Below are 22,180 nucleotides of genomic sequence, written 5' to 3' on the forward strand. Positions count from 1 at the left end.
GCTCTTGGTGACTAGATAGGAATGCAAGACGTCATCGAGTTTGATCTCCCAAGGGTTGTAGATATTCTGCTTTTTCTTACACTTTTGAAAGACAGTAAGAGATTGGAGGATGGTCCACCTAGATCAGAGCCAACATTCCAGAGCCCAAGGACCCTGGTTTAAACCCCAGTCACCTGCTGGACCTGGGAAGCTTCATAAGTGGTGAAACAGTATACCATGGTGTCTCTCCACCCCTCTCCTCTGTTCCTCTCCTCTCCCTTCCACTCCCCTTCCCTCTTCTCCCTTCCCCTAATCGTACCTCTCGTCCCCTCCTGTCCCGCTCCTTTTCCCCTACTCCCGTCCTATCTCCTGTCCTCACCAACCTTCTTCTCTCCTCTCCTTTCTTCTCTCCTGCTCCCCTCTCCTTCCTCTCCACTCCTCTCTTCCCCTGTGCCCTCTCTCCACCCAAGCTCTGATTTCCTTCATTCTCTATGTGAACTCACACATGAGAAAACAGTGGAAAAGGGACACTGTTTCTTGTTTGTTTGTTTGTTTGTTGTTTTGCATGAGTCTATGAAGTCCGTTGGTTCCTCATTCTTTAGGATTTTTAAAATTCTTTCTGGGGGATTCAAGTTTTGCATTCAAGAGTAAACACAATAGTTTGTCATGCATACCATTTCTCAGTTTCCCACGCAACAACCCAACCCCCACGAGGTCCTCTGCCATCCGTTTTGGACCTGTGCTCTCTCCCCACCCACCCCAGAGTCTGTGTTTTAGGTGCAATACACCCATCCCAGTTCAGGTTCTCCTTGTGTTTTCTCTTCGGGTCTTGTTTTCCCACTTCTGCATGAGAGTGGACTCGTCACATCTTCAAAGGGTAACCTTTTTGATTTGAAACATTTCATTTCTTGATGAGAACAAGAGGAGAGAAAGAAATAGCCAGCCATCAGGGTGTTGTGCTGTTCAGCTCTCTGCTCTCTGATGGTTTGTCAATTGACTCCATCCGCAGTCCTATGTCAGATCTCATCCTCTCCCTGTGTGGTGATTATCTGTGGGTACTCGGGGACAGTTTGTCATCTGTGTGGGCCCTTTCCCACTCCAAGGTGGACCCGCAAACAGTTGCAGTGTGAGTTCTTGTTGGCTGAGTAATCACATCAGGCTTAGTCAGCCCTGGTTTCAGGAGGTAGGCTGGGCGGGGATATGGAGCCCCACCCAGTGAGATTGTCCTGAGGCCAATGTGATTGGCCAGGACTAAGCTGGCGCCACCCCCGCAGCATCCTCTATGGCCAATGAGGGAAGGGGGAGTGTGCATGTTAGCAGAGCACAGGGTCCTGAGAGGTATAAAAGGGTTTGTGGGGAGGGCGTGGCTCATCTTGCTGTAGGAGCTGCTGGAATCCCTCAGGAAGAGAGCAGGCCGCAGAGTAGGAGTCTTGTGCAAGCAGAAGCTCTCAGATCGCCCGAGTCGAGAAGATTCTCCTGGAAGGAAGAAAAGCTCCCAGTCTTGGGGTGTTGAAGAGGTAGTCAGGTGTTGGGGGGAGGACTCCTGTGGGGGAGGGTCGGCTGGGATTGACTGTGCGCCAGGGGACCCAGAAGTGCCCAGCAGCGGCAGCATGGGCGGGGGCATAGGCAGCCACGGGGGCGGCAGAGGCGGCGGCAGCACCTCATACCTGCCCCAAATGGATTTGGACCTGGACCTGCACGGAGACCTGGATGTGGACGTGCACGTGAGTGAGCAAGGAGCTGCTGGGGTGGGGGCTGGCCTACAGAACCTGGGCAACACTTGCTATGTGAATGCGGCTCTGCAATGCCTGACACACACCAGGCCCCTGGCATGGGCTCTGCAGTGGCGGAGGCGGTGGCAGCAGCAGCAGCAGCAGGAGCAGCAGCAGCAGGAGCAGCCGGAGCAGCAGCAGCAGCACTGCGCGGGCTGTTGCCCTGAGCATCCCAGCTGCGCCCTGTGCGCCCTGCAGGCCCACGTGGCCCGCGCCCTGCTGCAGCCCCGGCAGGTGCTGCGGCCCCCGCGAGCACTCCTGAGTGGGTTCCACCGCCAGCAGCAGGAAGACGCCCACGAATATCTGCTATACGTGCTGGATGCCCTGACACATGCCTGTGGCCAAGCTGCACCAGCACAGGCCCCTGGGCCAGCCCACATCCACAAGCCCTTGCACAGCACCAGCTGCGAGGACTCTGGGCTGGTGCCCAGCATCTTCGGCGGGCTGTGGAGGTCTCAGATTCGCTGCCTCCACTGCCACTCAGTGTCAGAGACCTTCGAACCTTACCTGGACATCGCCCTCAACATCCATGCCGCCTCCAGTGTGGAGCAAGCTCTGCGGGAGCTGGTGAAGCCTGAGCGCCTGGACGGGGACAACGCCTATGAGTGCGGACACTGCCAGCACAAGAGAGCCGCCTCCAAGACCTTGAGCCTGCACAGCCCTTCGCAGGTGCTCGTGCTGGCCCTGCAGCGCTTCTGCCCCTGGAGCCACAGCAAAGACGCCAAGGCCGTGGCCTACCCACAGGAGCTGGACCTGCGTGAATACACGTCAAAGCCGCAGGGACCGCCTCTGCTCTACGGCCTCTACGCCATCCTGGTCCACGTGGGCTGCACCCCCCACAGCGGACACTACCTGGCCTATGTGCAGAGTGCCCAAGGACTCTGGTATCAGATGGACGACGCTCGGGTCACCGCCTGCCACGTGGCCTCTGCCCTCAGCCAGCAGGCCTATGTCCTCTTTTACCTGCGCAAGACACAGCTACCCCAGCAACAGCAGCAGCAGCAGCAGCAGCAGCAGCAGCAGAACGACGACGAGGAGGAGGAGTTCAGGGCTTCCTGCCACCCTGCACCAGAACCAGCCTGCCCTGTCTTGCCCAGTGCACAGCCTGGCCTGCCGACCAGCCCCGATGAGCCCCAGAGAGACCAACGCCTTCCCAGACTGCAGCCGTCCCCGCAGCAGCCATGCCAACCAACACCACCAGCACAGATGACTTTGGACCAGTGGAGAGCTCTCCAGGAACACAAGCGGCCCACGACCCACTTGCAGCTCAGGACAGTGCCAGGTGACCTGCCTGCCCAGGCTGTGCTCATCCACCCCTCCACAGGAGGCAAGGCATGGGCCAGGCCACACAGCCCTTCCTCAAAGGAGAACACCGCCCCCAGCGCTGAACCCACCAACACTGCCTCTGCGACCACCACTGCTCCAGCCACGACCAGAGCCACCAAGAGGAGGAACAAGAAGACCCACAAGAAGATGCTGCTCACCTTGCCCAGCCCTCAGCCCTGCCATGCCTATAGGTGCTGACAACACGGTGCTTGCTCACCCCTTCTCCAGGACCAGGGAGCCCAAGGACCGGACCAAGGCTTCAGTTGCAGCCCCCCAGTCTGACACGCCACAAGCCCTCCTGTCCACACCCGGGTCTTTGCCTGCAGCCTCCCTTGCCCACAAAAGGAGCACACTCTGCACTCCTCGGCATCTGCACCTTTCTGCACTTCCCTGGAAGAAGGACAGACTCCTGGCTCTGCCAGGAGATGGGGCTGGAAGGCTCAGCCCAGGCAGGACACAGCCCTGCCAACCAGCATTCCCCTTGTGCCCCTGAAGAGAAGACCCAGAACCACACCCAGACCCAGAACCGCAAACAGACCCACTCCCAGACCCAGACACGAGTGGCTGCTGCTCAGGGAAATCTGTCTTCACAGCTCATCTCTCATGCCCTGGAAACCCTTCCCTTGGCAGGCATCACCTCAATCACTCACGCCCTGGTCCCTGGTCGGGAGTCACAGCCCCTTCCTCTGGACTATGCGTGGACTGAACGGACACCCCTGTGCCAGAGTTTTGCCAAGGTTTCACACTGGGAAGGAAGGAGCCTCGACTCTTCCCACACAGCCTGCCCTCCTGCATTGTGTGATAGCTGTAATGGACTGTACTCATTCCTCTCTGCAATAAAGTGCTTCAAACATCAGAAAGTGTCTCCAACTCTTCTTTTTACTGCAGACGGTGTTTGCTTTGAGTCTTGCTTGGTCTTGAAGTTAGGGAGATAGCAGGGGCGATCAGCTAAGGAACGTAGCGGGGTGAGGGTGAGGTGGAGGTGCCCGCCCGATGGATGATGGATGGGATGCAAGAGCCTGGCATCAGCAGTGCTCCTTGCATGGGAAGAAGCTTCATTCCTGTTGGTATGCATGAGACCCCTTCTGTTTCATTTGGTTTAAATCCCCCCTGCTGAACACTATTCTATTTACATAACCACTTCATTCTATTTACATAACCGCTGTTAACAAGCACCTCCCTCCAGGGCATTGGTTCAATCCCCACTGTTTCATGATATGTTTTTGCTCCACCCCCCCTCCTAGTCACACCCTGATCCCTTCTTTGTCACACCCTGATTTTCACCAGTCACTTTCCTCTCCACCTTCTCTATGTCACATCCTGTTTCCACCCTACTTGGGAAGTATATATAAAGACAGCATTGTGAGTTTTAGAGTGCTGTACCTTGAGTTTAGCTTAGCTCGTCTTAGATTGTGCTGCGTCCTGCATGAATAAAGAGATACTGCCTACAGCTCAACCATGAGTCCCTGGTCGTCTGTTACCCGCCCGTGAAGCCAGCCCGGCGAAAACAACATAACCTGTCGAAAACAACAATTCCTGCTCGGCTGTTTGAGCAAGGGTCCTCAATCTCTTTCAGCTTGAAAGGCCCCTCCCTTCTCTCTCTCTCTCTCTCTCTCTCTCTCTCTCTCCCTCCCTCCCTCTGCCCCTCTCTCCAACCCTCCCTCCAACCTTCCTTTGCCACCCCCTCAGCAGACTTGACTGTGTCCAAGGAAGGCATGGAAACATTCCCTGTTGTCTCTTTGCACAGCTGTTTGGGCTTGACCTCAGCCCCTCAGGTGAAGCTTATGGACTGACTGAGAATCCCTTGGCATCTTGCCAGGGCTGTGGCTGGGACTCATCTCCCCTGAGGGCTATTGGTGCCAGCCTATGGGAGCCGATCAGAGGCAGAAGTCCCTGTTTTATCTTAATCAATTACTTACTCTGGATTGAGGGATCAAACAGGGTGGAGGTTATGCTAATTGACAGTGGTTATGCAAATTGACAGTGGTTATGCAAACTGACTCTCTAGCCTGAGCTCCCAAAGCCACAGGCCCCATCCCACCCACACCACGAAACAGTGTGCATTCATGCTCTTTCTCAGCTCTTGGTGACTAGATAGGAATGCAAGAAGTCATCGAGTTTGATCTCCCAAGGGTTGTAGATATTCTGCTTTTTCTTACACTTTTGAAAGACAGTAAGAGATTGGAAGATGGTCCACCTAGATCAGAGCCAACATTCCAGAGCCCAAGGACCCTGGTTTAAACCCCAGTCACCTGCTGGACCTGGGAAGCTTCATAAGTGGTGAAACAGTATACCATGGTGTCTCTCCACCCCTCTCCTCTGTTCCTCTCCTCTCCCTTCCACTCCCCTTCCCTCTTCTCCCTTCCCCTAATCGTACCTCTCGTCCCCTCCTGTCCCGCTCCTTTTCCCCTACTCCCGTCCTATCTCCTGTCCTCACCAACCTTCTTCTCTCCTCTCCTTTCTTCTCTCCTGCTCCCCTCTCCTTCCTCTCCACTCCTCTCTTCCCCTGTGCCCTCTCTCCACCCAAGCTCTGATTTCCTTCATTCTCTATGTGAACTCACACATGAGAAAACAGTGGAAAAGGGACACTGTTTCTTGTTTGTTTGTTTGTTTGTTGTTTTGCATGAGTCTATGAAGTCCGTTGGTTCCTCATTCTTTAGGATTTTTAAAATTCTTTCTGGGGGATTCAAGTTTTGCATTCAAGAGTAAACACAATAGTTTGTCATGCATACCATTTCTCAGTTTCCCACGCAACAACCCAACCCCCACGAGGTCCTCTGCCATCCGTTTTGGACCTGTGCTCTCTCCCCACCCACCCCAGAGTCTGTGTTTTAGGTGCAATACACCCATCCCAGTTCAGGTTCTCCTTGTGTTTTCTCTTCGGGTCTTGTTTTCCCACTTCTGCATGAGAGTGGACTCGTCACATCTTCAAAGGGTAACCTTTTTGATTTGAAACATTTCATTTCTTGATGAGAACAAGAGGAGAGAAAGAAATAGCCAGCCATCAGGGTGTTGTGCTGTTCAGCTCTCTGCTCTCTGATGGTTTGTCAATTGACTCCATCCGCAGTCCTATGTCAGATCTCATCCTCTCCCTGTGTGGTGATTATCTGTGGGTACTCGGGGACAGTTTGTCATCTGTGTGGGCCCTTTCCCACTCCAAGGTGGACCCGCAAACAGTTGCAGTGTGAGTTCTTGTTGGCTGAGTAATCACATCAGGCTTAGTCAGCCCTGGTTTCAGGAGGTAGGCTGGGCGGGGATATGGAGCCCCACCCAGTGAGATTGTCCTGAGGCCAATGTGATTGGCCAGGACTAAGCTGGCGCCACCCCCGCAGCATCCTCTATGGCCAATGAGGGAAGGGGGAGTGTGCATGTTAGCAGAGCACAGGGTCCTGAGAGGTATAAAAGGGTTTGTGGGGAGGGCGTGGCTCATCTTGCTGTAGGAGCTGCTGGAATCCCTCAGGAAGAGAGCAGGCCGCAGAGTAGGAGTCTTGTGCAAGCAGAAGCTCTCAGATCGCCCGAGTCGAGAAGATTCTCCTGGAAGGAAGAAAAGCTCCCAGTCTTGGGGTGTTGAAGAGGTAGTCAGGTGTTGGGGGGAGGACTCCTGTGGGGGAGGGTCGGCTGGGATTGACTGTGCGCCAGGGGACCCAGAAGTGCCCAGCAGCGGCAGCATGGGCGGGGGCATAGGCAGCCACGGGGGCGGCAGAGGCGGCGGCGGCACCTCATACCTGCCCCAAATGGATTTGGACCTGGACCTGCACGGAGACCTGGATGTGGACGTGCACGTGAGTGAGCAAGGAGCTGCTGGGGTGGGGGCTGGCCTACAGAACCTGGGCAACACTTGCTATGTGAATGCGGCTCTGCAATGCCTGACACACACCAGGCCCCTGGCATGGGCTCTGCAGTGGCGGAGGCGGTGGCAGCAGCAGCAGCAGCAGGAGCAGCAGCAGCAGGAGCAGCCGGAGCAGCAGCAGCAGCACTGCGCGGGCTGTTGCCCTGAGCATCCCAGCTGCGCCCTGTGCGCCCTGCAGGCCCACGTGGCCCGCGCCCTGCTGCAGCCCCGGCAGGTGCTGCGGCCCCCGCGAGCACTCCTGAGTGGGTTCCACCGCCAGCAGCAGGAAGACGCCCACGAATATCTGCTATACGTGCTGGATGCCCTGACACATGCCTGTGGCCAAGCTGCACCAGCACAGGCCCCTGGGCCAGCCCACATCCACAAGCCCTTGCACAGCACCAGCTGCGAGGACTCTGGGCTGGTGCCCAGCATCTTCGGCGGGCTGTGGAGGTCTCAGATTCGCTGCCTCCACTGCCACTCAGTGTCAGAGACCTTCGAACCTTACCTGGACATCGCCCTCAACATCCATGCCGCCTCCAGTGTGGAGCAAGCTCTGCGGGAGCTGGTGAAGCCTGAGCGCCTGGACGGGGACAACGCCTATGAGTGCGGACACTGCCAGCACAAGAGAGCCGCCTCCAAGACCTTGAGCCTGCACAGCCCTTCGCAGGTGCTCGTGCTGGCCCTGCAGCGCTTCTGCCCCTGGAGCCACAGCAAAGACGCCAAGGCCGTGGCCTACCCACAGGAGCTGGACCTGCGTGAATACACGTCAAAGCCGCAGGGACCGCCTCTGCTCTACGGCCTCTACGCCATCCTGGTCCACGTGGGCTGCACCCCCCACAGCGGACACTACCTGGCCTATGTGCAGAGTGCCCAAGGACTCTGGTATCAGATGGACGACGCTCGGGTCACCGCCTGCCACGTGGCCTCTGCCCTCAGCCAGCAGGCCTATGTCCTCTTTTACCTGCGCAAGACACAGCTACCCCAGCAACAGCAGCAGCAGCAGCAGCAGCAGAACGACGACGAGGAGGAGGAGTTCAGGGCTTCCTGCCACCCTGCACCAGAACCAGCCTGCCCTGTCTTGCCCAGTGCACAGCCTGGCCTGCCGACCAGCCCCGATGAGCCCCAGAGAGACCAACGCCTTCCCAGACTGCAGCCGTCCCCGCAGCAGCCATGCCAACCAACACCACCAGCACAGATGACTTTGGACCAGTGGAGAGCTCTCCAGGAACACAAGCGGCCCACGACCCACTTGCAGCTCAGGACAGTGCCAGGTGACCTGCCTGCCCAGGCTGTGCTCATCCACCCCTCCACAGGAGGCAAGGCATGGGCCAGGCCACACAGCCCTTCCTCAAAGGAGAACACCGCCCCCAGCGCTGAACCCACCAACACTGCCTCTGCGACCACCACTGCTCCAGCCACGACCAGAGCCACCAAGAGGAGGAACAAGAAGACCCACAAGAAGATGCTGCTCACCTTGCCCAGCCCTCAGCCCTGCCATGCCTATAGGTGCTGACAACACGGTGCTTGCTCACCCCTTCTCCAGGACCAGGGAGCCCAAGGACCGGACCAAGGCTTCAGTTGCAGCCCCCCAGTCTGACACGCCACAAGCCCTCCTGTCCACACCCGGGTCTTTGCCTGCAGCCTCCCTTGCCCACAAAAGGAGCACACTCTGCACTCCTCGGCATCTGCACCTTTCTGCACTTCCCTGGAAGAAGGACAGACTCCTGGCTCTGCCAGGAGATGGGGCTGGAAGGCTCAGCCCAGGCAGGACACAGCCCTGCCAACGAGCATTCCCCTTGTGCCCCTGAAGAGAAGACCCAGAACCACACCCAGACCCAGAACCGCAAACAGACCCACTCCCAGACCCAGACACGAGTGGCTGCTGCTCAGGGAAATCTGTCTTCACAGCTCATCTCTCATGCCCTGGAAACCCTTCCCTTGGCAGGCATCACCTCAATCACTCACGCCCTGGTCCCTGGTCGGGAGTCACAGCCCCTTCCTCTGGACTATGCGTGGACTGAACGGACACCCCTGTGCCAGAGTTTTGCCAAGGTTTCACACTGGGAAGGAAGGAGCCTCGACTCTTCCCACACAGCCTGCCCTCCTGCATTGTGTGATAGCTGTAATGGACTGTACTCATTCCTCTCTGCAATAAAGTGCTTCAAACATCAGAAAGTGTCTCCAACTCTTCTTTTTACTGCAGACGGTGTTTGCTTTGAGTCTTGCTTGGTCTTGAAGTTAGGGAGATAGCAGGGGCGATCAGCTAAGGAACGTAGCGGGGTGAGGGTGAGGTGGAGGAGCCCGCCCGATGGATGATGGATGGGATGCAAGAGCCTGGCATCAGCAGTGCTCCTTGCATGGGAAGAAGCTTCATTCCTGTTGGTATGCATGAGACCCCTTCTGTTTCATTTGGTTTAAATCCCCCCTGCTGAACACTATTCTATTTACATAACCACTTCATTCTATTTACATAACCGCTGTTAACAAGCACCTCCCTCCAGGGCATTGGTTCAATCCCCACTGTTTCATGATATGTTTTTGCTCCACCCCCCCTCCTAGTCACACCCTGATCCCTTCTTTGTCACACCCTGATTTTCACCAGTCACTTTCCTCTCCACCTTCTCTATGTCACATCCTGTTTCCACCCTACTTGGGAAGTATATATAAAGACAGCATTGTGAGTTTTAGAGTGCTGTACCTTGAGTTTAGCTTAGCTCGTCTTAGATTGTGCTGCGTCCTGCATGAATAAAGAGATACTGCCTACAGCTCAACCATGAGTCCCTGGTCGTCTGTTACCCGCCCGTGAAGCCAGCCCGGCGAAAACAACATAACCTGTCGAAAACAACAATTCCTGCTCGGCTGTTTGAGCAAGGGTCCTCAATCTCTTTCAGCTTGAAAGGCCCCTCCCTTCTCTCTCTCTCTCTCTCTCTCTCTCTCCCTCCCTCCCTCTGCCCCTCTCTCCAACCCTCCCTCCAACCTTCCTTTGCCACCCCCTCAGCAGACTTGACTGTGTCCAAGGAAGGCATGGAAACATTCCCTGTTGTCTCTTTGCACAGCTGTTTGGGCTTGACCTCAGCCCCTCAGGTGAAGCTTATGGACTGACTGAGAATCCCTTGGCATCTTGCCAGGGCTGTGGCTGGGACTCATCTCCCCTGAGGGCTATTGGTGCCAGCCTATGGGAGCCGATCAGAGGCAGAAGTCCCTGTTTTATCTTAATCAATTACTTACTCTGGATTGAGGGATCAAACAGGGTGGAGGTTATGCTAATTGACAGTGGTTATGCAAATTGACAGTGGTTATGCAAACTGACTCTCTAGCCTGAGCTCCCAAAGCCACAGGCCCCATCCCACCCACACCACGAAACAGTGTGCATTCATGCTCTTTCTCAGCTCTTGGTGACTAGATAGGAATGCAAGACGTCATCGAGTTTGATCTCCCAAGGGTTGTAGATATTCTGCTTTTTCTTACACTTTTGAAAGACAGTAAGAGATTGGAGGATGGTCCACCTAGATCAGAGCCAACATTCCAGAGCCCAAGGACCCTGGTTTAAACCCCAGTCACCTGCTGGACCTGGGAAGCTTCATAAGTGGTGAAACAGTATACCATGGTGTCTCTCCACCCCTCTCCTCTGTTCCTCTCCTCTCCCTTCCACTCCCCTTCCCTCTTCTCCCTTCCCCTAATCGTACCTCTCGTCCCCTCCTGTCCCGCTCCTTTTCCCCTACTCCCGTCCTATCTCCTGTCCTCACCAACCTTCTTCTCTCCTCTCCTTTCTTCTCTCCTGCTCCCCTCTCCTTCCTCTCCACTCCTCTCTTCCCCTGTGCCCTCTCTCCACCCAAGCTCTGATTTCCTTCATTCTCTATGTGAACTCACACATGAGAAAACAGTGGAAAAGGGACACTGTTTCTTGTTTGTTTGTTTGTTTGTTGTTTTGCATGAGTCTATGAAGTCCGTTGGTTCCTCATTCTTTAGGATTTTTAAAATTCTTTCTGGGGGATTCAAGTTTTGCATTCAAGAGTAAACACAATAGTTTGTCATGCATACCATTTCTCAGTTTCCCACGCAACAACCCAACCCCCACGAGGTCCTCTGCCATCCGTTTTGGACCTGTGCTCTCTCCCCACCCACCCCAGAGTCTGTGTTTTAGGTGCAATACACCCATCCCAGTTCAGGTTCTCCTTGTGTTTTCTCTTCGGGTCTTGTTTTCCCACTTCTGCATGAGAGTGGACTCGTCACATCTTCAAAGGGTAACCTTTTTGATTTGAAACATTTCATTTCTTGATGAGAACAAGAGGAGAGAAAGAAATAGCCAGCCATCAGGGTGTTGTGCTGTTCAGCTCTCTGCTCTCTGATGGTTTGTCAATTGACTCCATCCGCAGTCCTATGTCAGATCTCATCCTCTCCCTGTGTGGTGATTATCTGTGGGTACTCGGGGACAGTTTGTCATCTGTGTGGGCCCTTTCCCACTCCAAGGTGGACCCGCAAACAGTTGCAGTGTGAGTTCTTGTTGGCTGAGTAATCACATCAGGCTTAGTCAGCCCTGGTTTCAGGAGGTAGGCTGGGCGGGGATATGGAGCCCCACCCAGTGAGATTGTCCTGAGGCCAATGTGATTGGCCAGGACTAAGCTGGCGCCACCCCCGCAGCATCCTCTATGGCCAATGAGGGAAGGGGGAGTGTGCATGTTAGCAGAGCACAGGGTCCTGAGAGGTATAAAAGGGTTTGTGGGGAGGGCGTGGCTCATCTTGCTGTAGGAGCTGCTGGAATCCCTCAGGAAGAGAGCAGGCCGCAGAGTAGGAGTCTTGTGCAAGCAGAAGCTCTCAGATCGCCCGAGTCGAGAAGATTCTCCTGGAAGGAAGAAAAGCTCCCAGTCTTGGGGTGTTGAAGAGGTAGTCAGGTGTTGGGGGGAGGACTCCTGTGGGGGAGGGTCGGCTGGGATTGACTGTGCGCCAGGGGACCCAGAAGTGCCCAGCAGCGGCAGCATGGGCGGGGGCATAGGCAGCCACAGGGGCGGCAGAGGCGGCGGCGGCACCTCATACCTGCCCCAAATGGATTTGGACCTGGACCTGCACGGAGACCTGGATGTGGACGTGCACGTGAGTGAGCAAGGAGCTGCTGGGGTGGGGGCTGGCCTACAGAACCTGGGCAACACTTGCTATGTGAATGCGGCTCTGCAATGCCTGACACACACCAGGCCCCTGGCATGGGCTCTGCAGTGGCGGAGGCGGTGGCAGCAGCAGCAGCAGCAGGAGCAGCAGCAGCAGGAGCAGCCGGAGCAGCAGCAGCAGCACTGCGCGGGCTGTTGCCCTGAGCATCCCAGCTGCGCCCTGTGCGCCCTGCAGGCCCACGTGGCCCGCGCCCTGCTGCAGCCCCGGCAGGTGCTGCGGCCCCCGCGAGCACTCCTGAGTGGGTTCCACCGCCAGCAGCAGGAAGACGCCCACGAATATCTGCTATACGTGCTGGATGCCCTGACACATGCCTGTGGCCAAGCTGCACCAGCACAGGCCCCTGGGCCAGCCCACATCCACAAGCCCTTGCACAGCACCAGCTGCGAGGACTCTGGGCTGGTGCCCAGCATCTTCGGCGGGCTGTGGAGGTCTCAGATTCGCTGCCTCCACTGCCACTCAGTGTCAGAGACCTTCGAACCTTACCTGGACATCGCCCTCAACATCCATGCCGCCTCCAGTGTGGAGCAAGCTCTGCGGGAGCTGGTGAAGCCTGAGCGCCTGGACGGGGACAACGCCTATGAGTGCGGACACTGCCAGCACAAGAGAGCCGCCTCCAAGACCTTGAGCCTGCACAGCCCTTCGCAGGTGCTCGTGCTGGCCCTGCAGCGCTTCTGCCCCTGGAGCCACAGCAAAGACGCCAAGGCCGTGGCCTACCCACAGGAGCTGGACCTGCGTGAATACACGTCAAAGCCGCAGGGACCGCCTCTGCTCTACGGCCTCTACGCCATCCTGGTCCACGTGGGCTGCACCCCCCACAGCGGACACTACCTGGCCTATGTGCAGAGTGCCCAAGGACTCTGGTATCAGATGGACGACGCTCGGGTCACCGCCTGCCACGTGGCCTCTGCCCTCAGCCAGCAGGCCTATGTCCTCTTTTACCTGCGCAAGACACAGCTACCCCAGCAACAGCAGCAGCAGCAGCAGCAGCAGCAGCAGAACGACGACGAGGAGGAGGAGTTCAGGGCTTCCTGCCACCCTGCACCAGAACCAGCCTGCCCTGTCTTGCCCAGTGCACAGCCTGGCCTGCCGACCAGCCCCGATGAGCCCCAGAGAGACCAACGCCTTCCCAGACTGCAGCCGTCCCCGCAGCAGCCATGCCAACCAACACCACCAGCACAGATGACTTTGGACCAGTGGAGAGCTCTCCAGGAACACAAGCGGCCCACGACCCACTTGCAGCTCAGGACAGTGCCAGGTGACCTGCCTGCCCAGGCTGTGCTCATCCACCCCTCCACAGGAGGCAAGGCATGGGCCAGGCCACACAGCCCTTCCTCAAAGGAGAACACCGCCCCCAGCGCTGAACCCACCAACACTGCCTCTGCGACCACCACTGCTCCAGCCACGACCAGAGCCACCAAGAGGAGGAACAAGAAGACCCACAAGAAGATGCTGCTCACCTTGCCCAGCCCTCAGCCCTGCCATGCCTATAGGTGCTGACAACACGGTGCTTGCTCACCCCTTCTCCAGGACCAGGGAGCCCAAGGACCGGACCAAGGCTTCAGTTGCAGCCCCCCAGTTGACACGCCACAAGCCCTCCTGTCCACACCCGGGTCTTTGCCTGCAGCCTCCCTTGCCCACAAAAGGAGCACACTCTGCACTCCTCGGCATCTGCACCTTTCTGCACTTCCCTGGAAGAAGGACAGACTCCTGGCTCTGCCAGGAGATGGGGCTGGAAGGCTCAGCCCAGGCAGGACACAGCCCTGCCAACCAGCATTCCCCTTGTGCCCCTGAAGAGAAGACCCAGAACCACACCCAGACCCAGAACCGCAAACAGACCCACTCCCAGACCCAGACACGAGTGGCTGCTGCTCAGGGAAATCTGTCTTCACAGCTCATCTCTCATGCCCTGGAAACCCTTCCCTTGGCAGGCATCACCTCAATCACTCACGCCCTGGTCCCTGGTCGGGAGTCACAGCCCCTTCCTCTGGACTATGCGTGGACTGAACGGACACCCCTGTGCCAGAGTTTTGCCAAGGTTTCACACTGGGAAGGAAGGAGCCTCGACTCTTCCCACACAGCCTGCCCTCCTGCATTGTGTGATAGCTGTAATGGACTGTACTCATTCCTCTCTGCAATAAAGTGCTTCAAACATCAGAAAGTGTCTCCAACTCTTCTTTTTACTGCAGACGGTGTTTGCTTTGAGTCTTGCTTGGTCTTGAAGTTAGGGAGATAGCAGGGGCGATCAGCTAAGGAACGTAGCGGGGTGAGGGTGAGGTGGAGGAGCCCGCCCCGATGGATGATGGATGGGATGCAAGAGCCTGGCATCAGCAGTGCTCCTTGCATGGGAAGAAGCTTCATTCCTGTTGGTATGCATGAGACCCCTTCTGTTTCATTTGGTTTAAATCCCCCCTGCTGAACACTATTCTATTTACATAACCACTTCATTCTATTTACATAACCGCTGTTAACAAGCACCTCCCTCCAGGGCATTGGTTCAATCCCCACTGTTTCATGATATGTTTTTGCTCCACCCCCCCTCCTAGTCACACCCTGATCCCTTCTTTGTCACACCCTGATTTTCACCAGTCACTTTCCTCTCCACCTTCTCTATGTCACATCCTGTTTCCACCCTACTTGGGAAGTATATATAAAGACAGCATTGTGAGTTTTAGAGTGCTGTACCTTGAGTTTAGCTTAGCTCGTCTTAGATTGTGCTGCGTCCTGCATGAATAAAGAGATACTGCCTACAGCTCAACCATGAGTCCCTGGTCGTCTGTTACCCGCCCGTGAAGCCAGCCCGGCGAAAACAACATAACCTGTCGAAAACAACAATTCCTGCTCGGCTGTTTGAGCAAGGGTCCTCAATCTCTTTCAGCTTGAAAGGCCCCTCCCTTCTCTCTCTCTCTCTCTCTCTCTCTCTCTCTCTCCCTCCCTCCCTCTGCCCCTCTCTCCAACCCTCCCTCCAACCTTCCTTTGCCACCCCCTCAGCAGACTTGACTGTGTCCAAGGAAGGCATGGAAACATTCCCTGTTGTCTCTTTGCACAGCTGTTTGGGCTTGACCTCAGCCCCTCAGGTGAAGCTTATGGACTGACTGAGAATCCCTTGGCATCTTGCCAGGGCTGTGGCTGGGACTCATCTCCCCTGAGGGCTATTGGTGCCAGCCTATGGGAGCCGATCAGAGGCAGAAGTCCCTGTTTTATCTTAATCAATTACTTACTCTGGATTGAGGGATCAAACAGGGTGGAGGTTATGCTAATTGACAGTGGTTATGCAAATTGACAGTGGTTATGCAAACTGACTCTCTAGCCTGAGCTCCCAAAGCCACAGGCCCCATCCCACCCACACCACGAAACAGTGTGCATTCATGCTCTTTCTCAGCTCTTGGTGACTAGATAGGAATGCAAGAAGTCATCGAGTTTGATCTCCCAAGGGTTGTAGATATTCTGCTTTTTCTTACACTTTTGAAAGACAGTAAGAGATTGGAAGATGGTCCACCTAGATCAGAGCCAACATTCCAGAGCCCAAGGACCCTGGTTTAAACCCCAGTCACCTGCTGGACCTGGGAAGCTTCATAAGTGGTGAAACAGTATACCATGGTGTCTCTCCACCCCTCTCCTCTGTTCCTCTCCTCTCCCTTCCACTCCCCTTCCCTCTTCTCCCTTCCCCTAATCGTACCTCTCGTCCCCTCCTGTCCCGCTCCTTTTCCCCTACTCCCGTCCTATCTCCTGTCCTCACCAACCTTCTTCTCTCCTCTCCTTTCTTCTCTCCTGCTCCCCTCTCCTTCCTCTCCACTCCTCTCTTCCCCTGTGCCCTCTCTCCACCCAAGCTCTGATTTCCTTCATTCTCTATGTGAACTCACACATGAGAAAACAGTGGAAAAGGGACACTGTTTCTTGTTTGTTTGTTTGTTTGTTGTTTTGCATGAGTCTATGAAGTCCGTTGGTTCCTCATTCTTTAGGATTTTTAAAATTCTTTCTGGGGGATTCAAGTTTTGCATTCAAGAGTAAACACAATAGTTTGTCATGCATACCATTTCTCAGTTTCCCACGCAACAACCCAACCCCCACGAGGTCCTCTGCCATCCGTTTTGGACCTGTGCTCTCTCCCCACCCACCCCAGAGTCTGTGTTTTAGGTGCAATACACCCATCCCAGTTCAGGTTCTCCTTGTGTTTTCTCTTCGGGTCTTGTTTTCCCACTTCTGCATGAGAGTGGACTCGTCACATCTTCAAAGGGTAACCTTTTTGATTTGAAACATTTCATTTCTTGATGAGAACAAGAGGAGAGAAAGAAATAGCCAGCCATCAGGGTGTTGTGCTGTTCAGCTCTCTGCTCTCTGATGGTTTGTCAATTGACTCCATCCGCAGTCCTATGTCAGATCTCATCCTCTCCCTGTGTGGTGATTATCTGTGGGTACTCGGGGACAGTTTGTCATCTGTGTGGGCCCTTTCCCACTCCAAGGTGGACCCGCAAACAGTTGCAGTGTGAGTTCTTGTTGGCTGAGTAATCACATCAGGCTTAGTCAGCCCTGGTTTCAGGAGGTAGGCTGGGCGGGGATATGGAGCCCCACCCAGTGAGATTGTCCTGAGGCCAATGTGATTGGCCAGGACTAAGCTGGCGCCACCCCCGCAGCATCCTCTATGGCCAATGAGGGAAGGGGGAGTGTGCATGTTAGCAGAGCACAGGGTCCTGAGAGGTATAAAAGGGTTTGTGGGGAGGGCGTGGCTCATCTTGCTGTAGGAGCTGCTGGAATCCCTCAGGAAGAGAGCAGGCCGCAGAGTAGGAGTCTTGTGCAAGCAGAAGCTCTCAGATCGCCCGAGTCGAGAAGATTCTCCTGGAAGGAAGAAAAGCTCCCAGTCTTGGGGTGTTGAAGAGGTAGTCAGGTGTTGGGGGGAGGACTCCTGTGGGGGAGGGTCGGCTGGGATTGACTGTGCGCCAGGGGACCCAGAAGTGCCCAGCAGCGGCAGCATGGGCGGGGGCATAGGCAGCCACGGGGGCGGCAGAGGCGGCGGCGGCACCTCATACCTGCCCCAAATGGATTTGGACCTGGACCTGCACGGAGACCTGGATGTGGACGTGCACGTGAGTGAGCAAGGAGCTGCTGGGGTGGGGGCTGGCCTACAGAACCTGGGCAACACTTGCTATGTGAATGCGGCTCTGCAATGCCTGACACACACCAGGCCCCTGGCATGGGCTCTGCAGTGGCGGAGGCGGTGGCAGCAGCAGCAGCAGCAGGAGCAGCAGCAGCAGGAGCAGCCGGAGCAGCAGCAGCAGCACTGCGCGGGCTGTTGCCCTGAGCATCCCAGCTGCGCCCTGTGCGCCCTGCAGGCCCACGTGGCCCGCGCCCTGCTGCAGCCCCGGCAGGTGCTGCGGCCCCCGCGAGCACTCCTGAGTGGGTTCCACCGCCAGCAGCAGGAAGACGCCCACGAATATCTGCTATACGTGCTGGATGCCCTGACACATGCCTGTGGCCAAGCTGCACCAGCACAGGCCCCTGGGCCAGCCCACATCCACAAGCCCTTGCACAGCACCAGCTGCGAGGACTCTGGGCTGGTGCCCAGCATCTTCGGCGGGCTGTGGAGGTCTCAGATTCGCTGCCTCCACTGCCACTCAGTGTCAGAGACCTTCGAACCTTACCTGGACATCGCCCTCAACATCCATGCCGCCTCCAGTGTGGAGCAAGCTCTGCGGGAGCTGGTGAAGCCTGAGCGCCTGGACGGGGACAACGCCTATGAGTGCGGACACTGCCAGCACAAGAGAGCCGCCTCCAAGACCTTGAGCCTGCACAGCCCTTCGCAGGTGCTCGTGCTGGCCCTGCAGCGCTTCTGCCCCTGGAGCCACAGCAAAGACGCCAAGGCCGTGGCCTACCCACAGGAGCTGGACCTGCGTGAATACACGTCAAAGCCGCAGGGACCGCCTCTGCTCTACGGCCTCTACGCCATCCTGGTCCACGTGGGCTGCACCCCCCACAGCGGACACTACCTGGCCTATGTGCAGAGTGCCCAAGGACTCTGGTATCAGATGGACGACGCTCGGGTCACCGCCTGCCACGTGGCCTCTGCCCTCAGCCAGCAGGCCTATGTCCTCTTTTACCTGCGCAAGACACAGCTACCCCAGCAACAGCAGCAGCAGCAGCAGCAGCAGAACGACGACGAGGAGGAGGAGTTCAGGGCTTCCTGCCACCCTGCACCAGAACCAGCCTGCCCTGTCTTGCCCAGTGCACAGCCTGGCCTGCCGACCAGCCCCGATGAGCCCCAGAGAGACCAACGCCTTCCCAGACTGCAGCCGTCCCCGCAGCAGCCATGCCAACCAACACCACCAGCACAGATGACTTTGGACCAGTGGAGAGCTCTCCAGGAACACAAGCGGCCCACGACCCACTTGCAGCTCAGGACAGTGCCAGGTGACCTGCCTGCCCAGGCTGTGCTCATCCACCCCTCCACAGGAGGCAAGGCATGGGCCAGGCCACACAGCCCTTCCTCAAAGGAGAACACCGCCCCCAGCGCTGAACCCACCAACACTGCCTCTGCGACCACCACTGCTCCAGCCACGACCAGAGCCACCAAGAGGAGGAACAAGAAGACCCACAAGAAGATGCTGCTCACCTTGCCCAGCCCTCAGCCCTGCCATGCCTATAGGTGCTGACAACACGGTGCTTGCTCACCCCTTCTCCAGGACCAGGGAGCCCAAGGACCGGACCAAGGCTTCAGTTGCAGCCCCCCAGTCTGACACGCCACAAGCCCTCCTGTCCACACCCGGGTCTTTGCCTGCAGCCTCCCTTGCCCACAAAAGGAGCACACTCTGCACTCCTCGGCATCTGCACCTTTCTGCACTTCCCTGGAAGAAGGACAGACTCCTGGCTCTGCCAGGAGATGGGGCTGGAAGGCTCAGCCCAGGCAGGACACAGCCCTGCCAACCAGCATTCCCCTTGTGCCCCTGAAGAGAAGACCCAGAACCACACCCAGACCCAGAACCGCAAACAGACCCACTCCCAGACCCAGACACGAGTGGCTGCTGCTCAGGGAAATCTGTCTTCACAGCTCATCTCTCATGCCCTGGAAACCCTTCCCTTGGCAGGCATCACCTCAATCACTCACGCCCTGGTCCCTGGTCGGGAGTCACAGCCCCTTCCTCTGGACTATGCGTGGACTGAACGGACACCCCTGTGCCAGAGTTTTGCCAAGGTTTCACACTGGGAAGGAAGGAGCCTCGACTCTTCCCACACAGCCTGCCCTCCTGCATTGTGTGATAGCTGTAATGGACTGTACTCATTCCTCTCTGCAATAAAGTGCTTCAAACATCAGAAAGTGTCTCCAACTCTTCTTTTTACTGCAGACGGTGTTTGCTTTGAGTCTTGCTTGGTCTTGAAGTTAGGGAGATAGCAGGGGCGATCAGCTAAGGAACGTAGCGGGGTGAGGGTGAGGTGGAGGAGCCCGCCCGATGGATGATGGATGGGATGCAAGAGCCTGGCATCAGCAGTGCTCCTTGCATGGGAAGAAGCTTCATTCCTGTTGGTATGCATGAGACCCCTTCTGTTTCATTTGGTTTAAATCCCCCCTGCTGAACACTATTCTATTTACATAACCACTTCATTCTATTTACATAACCGCTGTTAACAAGCACCTCCCTCCAGGGCATTGGTTCAATCCCCACTGTTTCATGATATGTTTTTGCTCCACCCCCCCTCCTAGTCACACCCTGATCCCTTCTTTGTCACACCCTGATTTTCACCAGTCACTTTCCTCTCCACCTTCTCTATGTCACATCCTGTTTCCACCCTACTTGGGAAGTATATATAAAGACAGCATTGTGAGTTTTAGAGTGCTGTACCTTGAGTTTAGCTTAGCTCGTCTTAGATTGTGCTGCGTCCTGCATGAATAAAGAGATACTGCCTACAGCTCAACCATGAGTCCCTGGTCGTCTGTTACCCGCCCGTGAAGCCAGCCCGGCGAAAACAACATAACCTGTCGAAAACAACAATTCCTGCTCGGCTGTTTGAGCAAGGGTCCTCAATCTCTTTCAGCTTGAAAGGCCCCTCCCTTCTCTCTCTCTCTCTCTCTCTCTCTCTCCCTCCCTCCCTCTGCCCCTCTCTCCAACCCTCCCTCCAACCTTCCTTTGCCACCCCCTCAGCAGACTTGACTGTGTCCAAGGAAGGCATGGAAACATTCCCTGTTGTCTCTTTGCACAGCTGTTTGGGCTTGACCTCAGCCCCTCAGGTGAAGCTTATGGACTGACTGAGAATCCCTTGGCATCTTGCCAGGGCTGTGGCTGGGACTCATCTCCCCTGAGGGCTATTGGTGCCAGCCTATGGGAGCCGATCAGAGGCAGAAGTCCCTGTTTTATCTTAATCAATTACTTACTCTGGATTGAGGGATCAAACAGGGTGGAGGTTATGCTAATTGACAGTGGTTATGCAAATTGACAGTGGTTATGCAAACTGACTCTCTAGCCTGAGCTCCCAAAGCCACAGGCCCCATCCCACCCACACCACGAAACAGTGTGCATTCATGCTCTTTCTCAGCTCTTGGTGACTAGATAGGAATGCAAGAAGTCATCGAGTTTGATCTCCCAAGGGTTGTAGATATTCTGCTTTTTCTTACACTTTTGAAAGACAGTAAGAGATTGGAAGATGGTCCACCTAGATCAGAGCCAACATTCCAGAGCCCAAGGACCCTGGTTTAAACCCCAGTCACCTGCTGGACCTGGGAAGCTTCATAAGTGGTGAAACAGTATACCATGGTGTCTCTCCACCCCTCTCCTCTGTTCCTCTCCTCTCCCTTCCACTCCCCTTCCCTCTTCTCCCTTCCCCTAATCGTACCTCTCGTCCCCTCCTGTCCCGCTCCTTTTCCCCTACTCCCGTCCTATCTCCTGTCCTCACCAACCTTCTTCTCTCCTCTCCTTTCTTCTCTCCTGCTCCCCTCTCCTTCCTCTCCACTCCTCTCTTCCCCTGTGCCCTCTCTCCACCCAAGCTCTGATTTCCTTCATTCTCTATGTGAACTCACACATGAGAAAACAGTGGAAAAGGGACACTGTTTCTTGTTTGTTTGTTTGTTTGTTGTTTTGCATGAGTCTATGAAGTCCGTTGGTTCCTCATTCTTTAGGATTTTTAAAATTCTTTCTGGGGGATTCAAGTTTTGCATTCAAGAGTAAACACAATAGTTTGTCATGCATACCATTTCTCAGTTTCCCACGCAACAACCCAACCCCCACGAGGTCCTCTGCCATCCGTTTTGGACCTGTGCTCTCTCCCCACCCACCCCAGAGTCTGTGTTTTAGGTGCAATACACCCATCCCAGTTCAGGTTCTCCTTGTGTTTTCTCTTCGGGTCTTGTTTTCCCACTTCTGCATGAGAGTGGACTCGTCACATCTTCAAAGGGTAACCTTTTTGATTTGAAACATTTCATTTCTTGATGAGAACAAGAGGAGAGAAAGAAATAGCCAGCCATCAGGGTGTTGTGCTGTTCAGCTCTCTGCTCTCTGATGGTTTGTCAATTGACTCCATCCGCAGTCCTATGTCAGATCTCATCCTCTCCCTGTGTGGTGATTATCTGTGGGTACTCGGGGACAGTTTGTCATCTGTGTGGGCCCTTTCCCACTCCAAGGTGGACCCGCAAACAGTTGCAGTGTGAGTTCTTGTTGGCTGAGTAATCACATCAGGCTTAGTCAGCCCTGGTTTCAGGAGGTAGGCTGGGCGGGGATATGGAGCCCCACCCAGTGAGATTGTCCTGAGGCCAATGTGATTGGCCAGGACTAAGCTGGCGCCACCCCCGCAGCATCCTCTATGGCCAATGAGGGAAGGGGGAGTGTGCATGTTAGCAGAGCACAGGGTCCTGAGAGGTATAAAAGGGTTTGTGGGGAGGGCGTGGCTCATCTTGCTGTAGGAGCTGCTGGAATCCCTCAGGAAGAGAGCAGGCCGCAGAGTAGGAGTCTTGTGCAAGCAGAAGCTCTCAGATCGCCCGAGTCGAGAAGATTCTCCTGGAAGGAAGAAAAGCTCCCAGTCTTGGGGTGTTGAAGAGGTAGTCAGGTGTTGGGGGGAGGACTCCTGTGGGGGAGGGTCGGCTGGGATTGACTGTGCGCCAGGGGACCCAGAAGTGCCCAGCAGCGGCAGC

At 55.9% G+C, this 22,180-nt stretch overlaps 4 protein-coding genes across 4 annotated transcripts; all 4 read left to right on the forward strand.

Moving 5' to 3' along the window:
• The first annotated feature begins 1,589 nt into the window (after positions 1 to 1,589).
• On the forward strand, positions 1,590 to 3,275 carry LOC132538222 (ubiquitin carboxyl-terminal hydrolase 17-like protein 6). The gene is made up of 2 exons (XM_060190843.1): positions 1,590 to 1,703; positions 1,950 to 3,275. Exons 1-2 carry the CDS (start codon positions 1,590 to 1,592, stop codon positions 3,273 to 3,275), a joined length of 1,440 nt encoding a protein of 479 aa, XP_060046826.1.
• A 3,470-nt stretch (positions 3,276 to 6,745) lies between these two features.
• LOC132538223 (ubiquitin carboxyl-terminal hydrolase 17-like protein 6) lies at positions 6,746 to 8,422 on the forward strand. Its single transcript, XM_060190844.1, has 2 exons — positions 6,746 to 6,859; positions 7,106 to 8,422. Exons 1-2 carry the CDS (start codon positions 6,746 to 6,748, stop codon positions 8,420 to 8,422), a joined length of 1,431 nt encoding a protein of 476 aa, XP_060046827.1.
• Positions 8,423 to 11,886: 3,464 nt separating this feature from the next.
• Positions 11,887 to 13,569, forward strand: LOC132538224 (ubiquitin carboxyl-terminal hydrolase 17-like protein 6). Its single transcript, XM_060190845.1, has 2 exons — positions 11,887 to 12,000; positions 12,247 to 13,569. Exons 1-2 carry the CDS (start codon positions 11,887 to 11,889, stop codon positions 13,567 to 13,569), a joined length of 1,437 nt encoding a protein of 478 aa, XP_060046828.1.
• Positions 13,570 to 17,039: 3,470 nt separating this feature from the next.
• Positions 17,040 to 18,716, forward strand: LOC132538225 (ubiquitin carboxyl-terminal hydrolase 17-like protein 6). The gene is made up of 2 exons (XM_060190847.1): positions 17,040 to 17,153; positions 17,400 to 18,716. Exons 1-2 carry the CDS (start codon positions 17,040 to 17,042, stop codon positions 18,714 to 18,716), a joined length of 1,431 nt encoding a protein of 476 aa, XP_060046830.1.
• The last annotated feature ends 3,464 nt before the right edge of the window (positions 18,717 to 22,180 follow it).

The sequence above is a fragment of the Erinaceus europaeus genome, chromosome 4 (genome assembly GCF_950295315.1).
Source record: "Erinaceus europaeus chromosome 4, mEriEur2.1, whole genome shotgun sequence".
In the NCBI taxonomy this organism is placed as follows: domain Eukaryota; kingdom Metazoa; phylum Chordata; class Mammalia; order Eulipotyphla; family Erinaceidae; genus Erinaceus; species Erinaceus europaeus.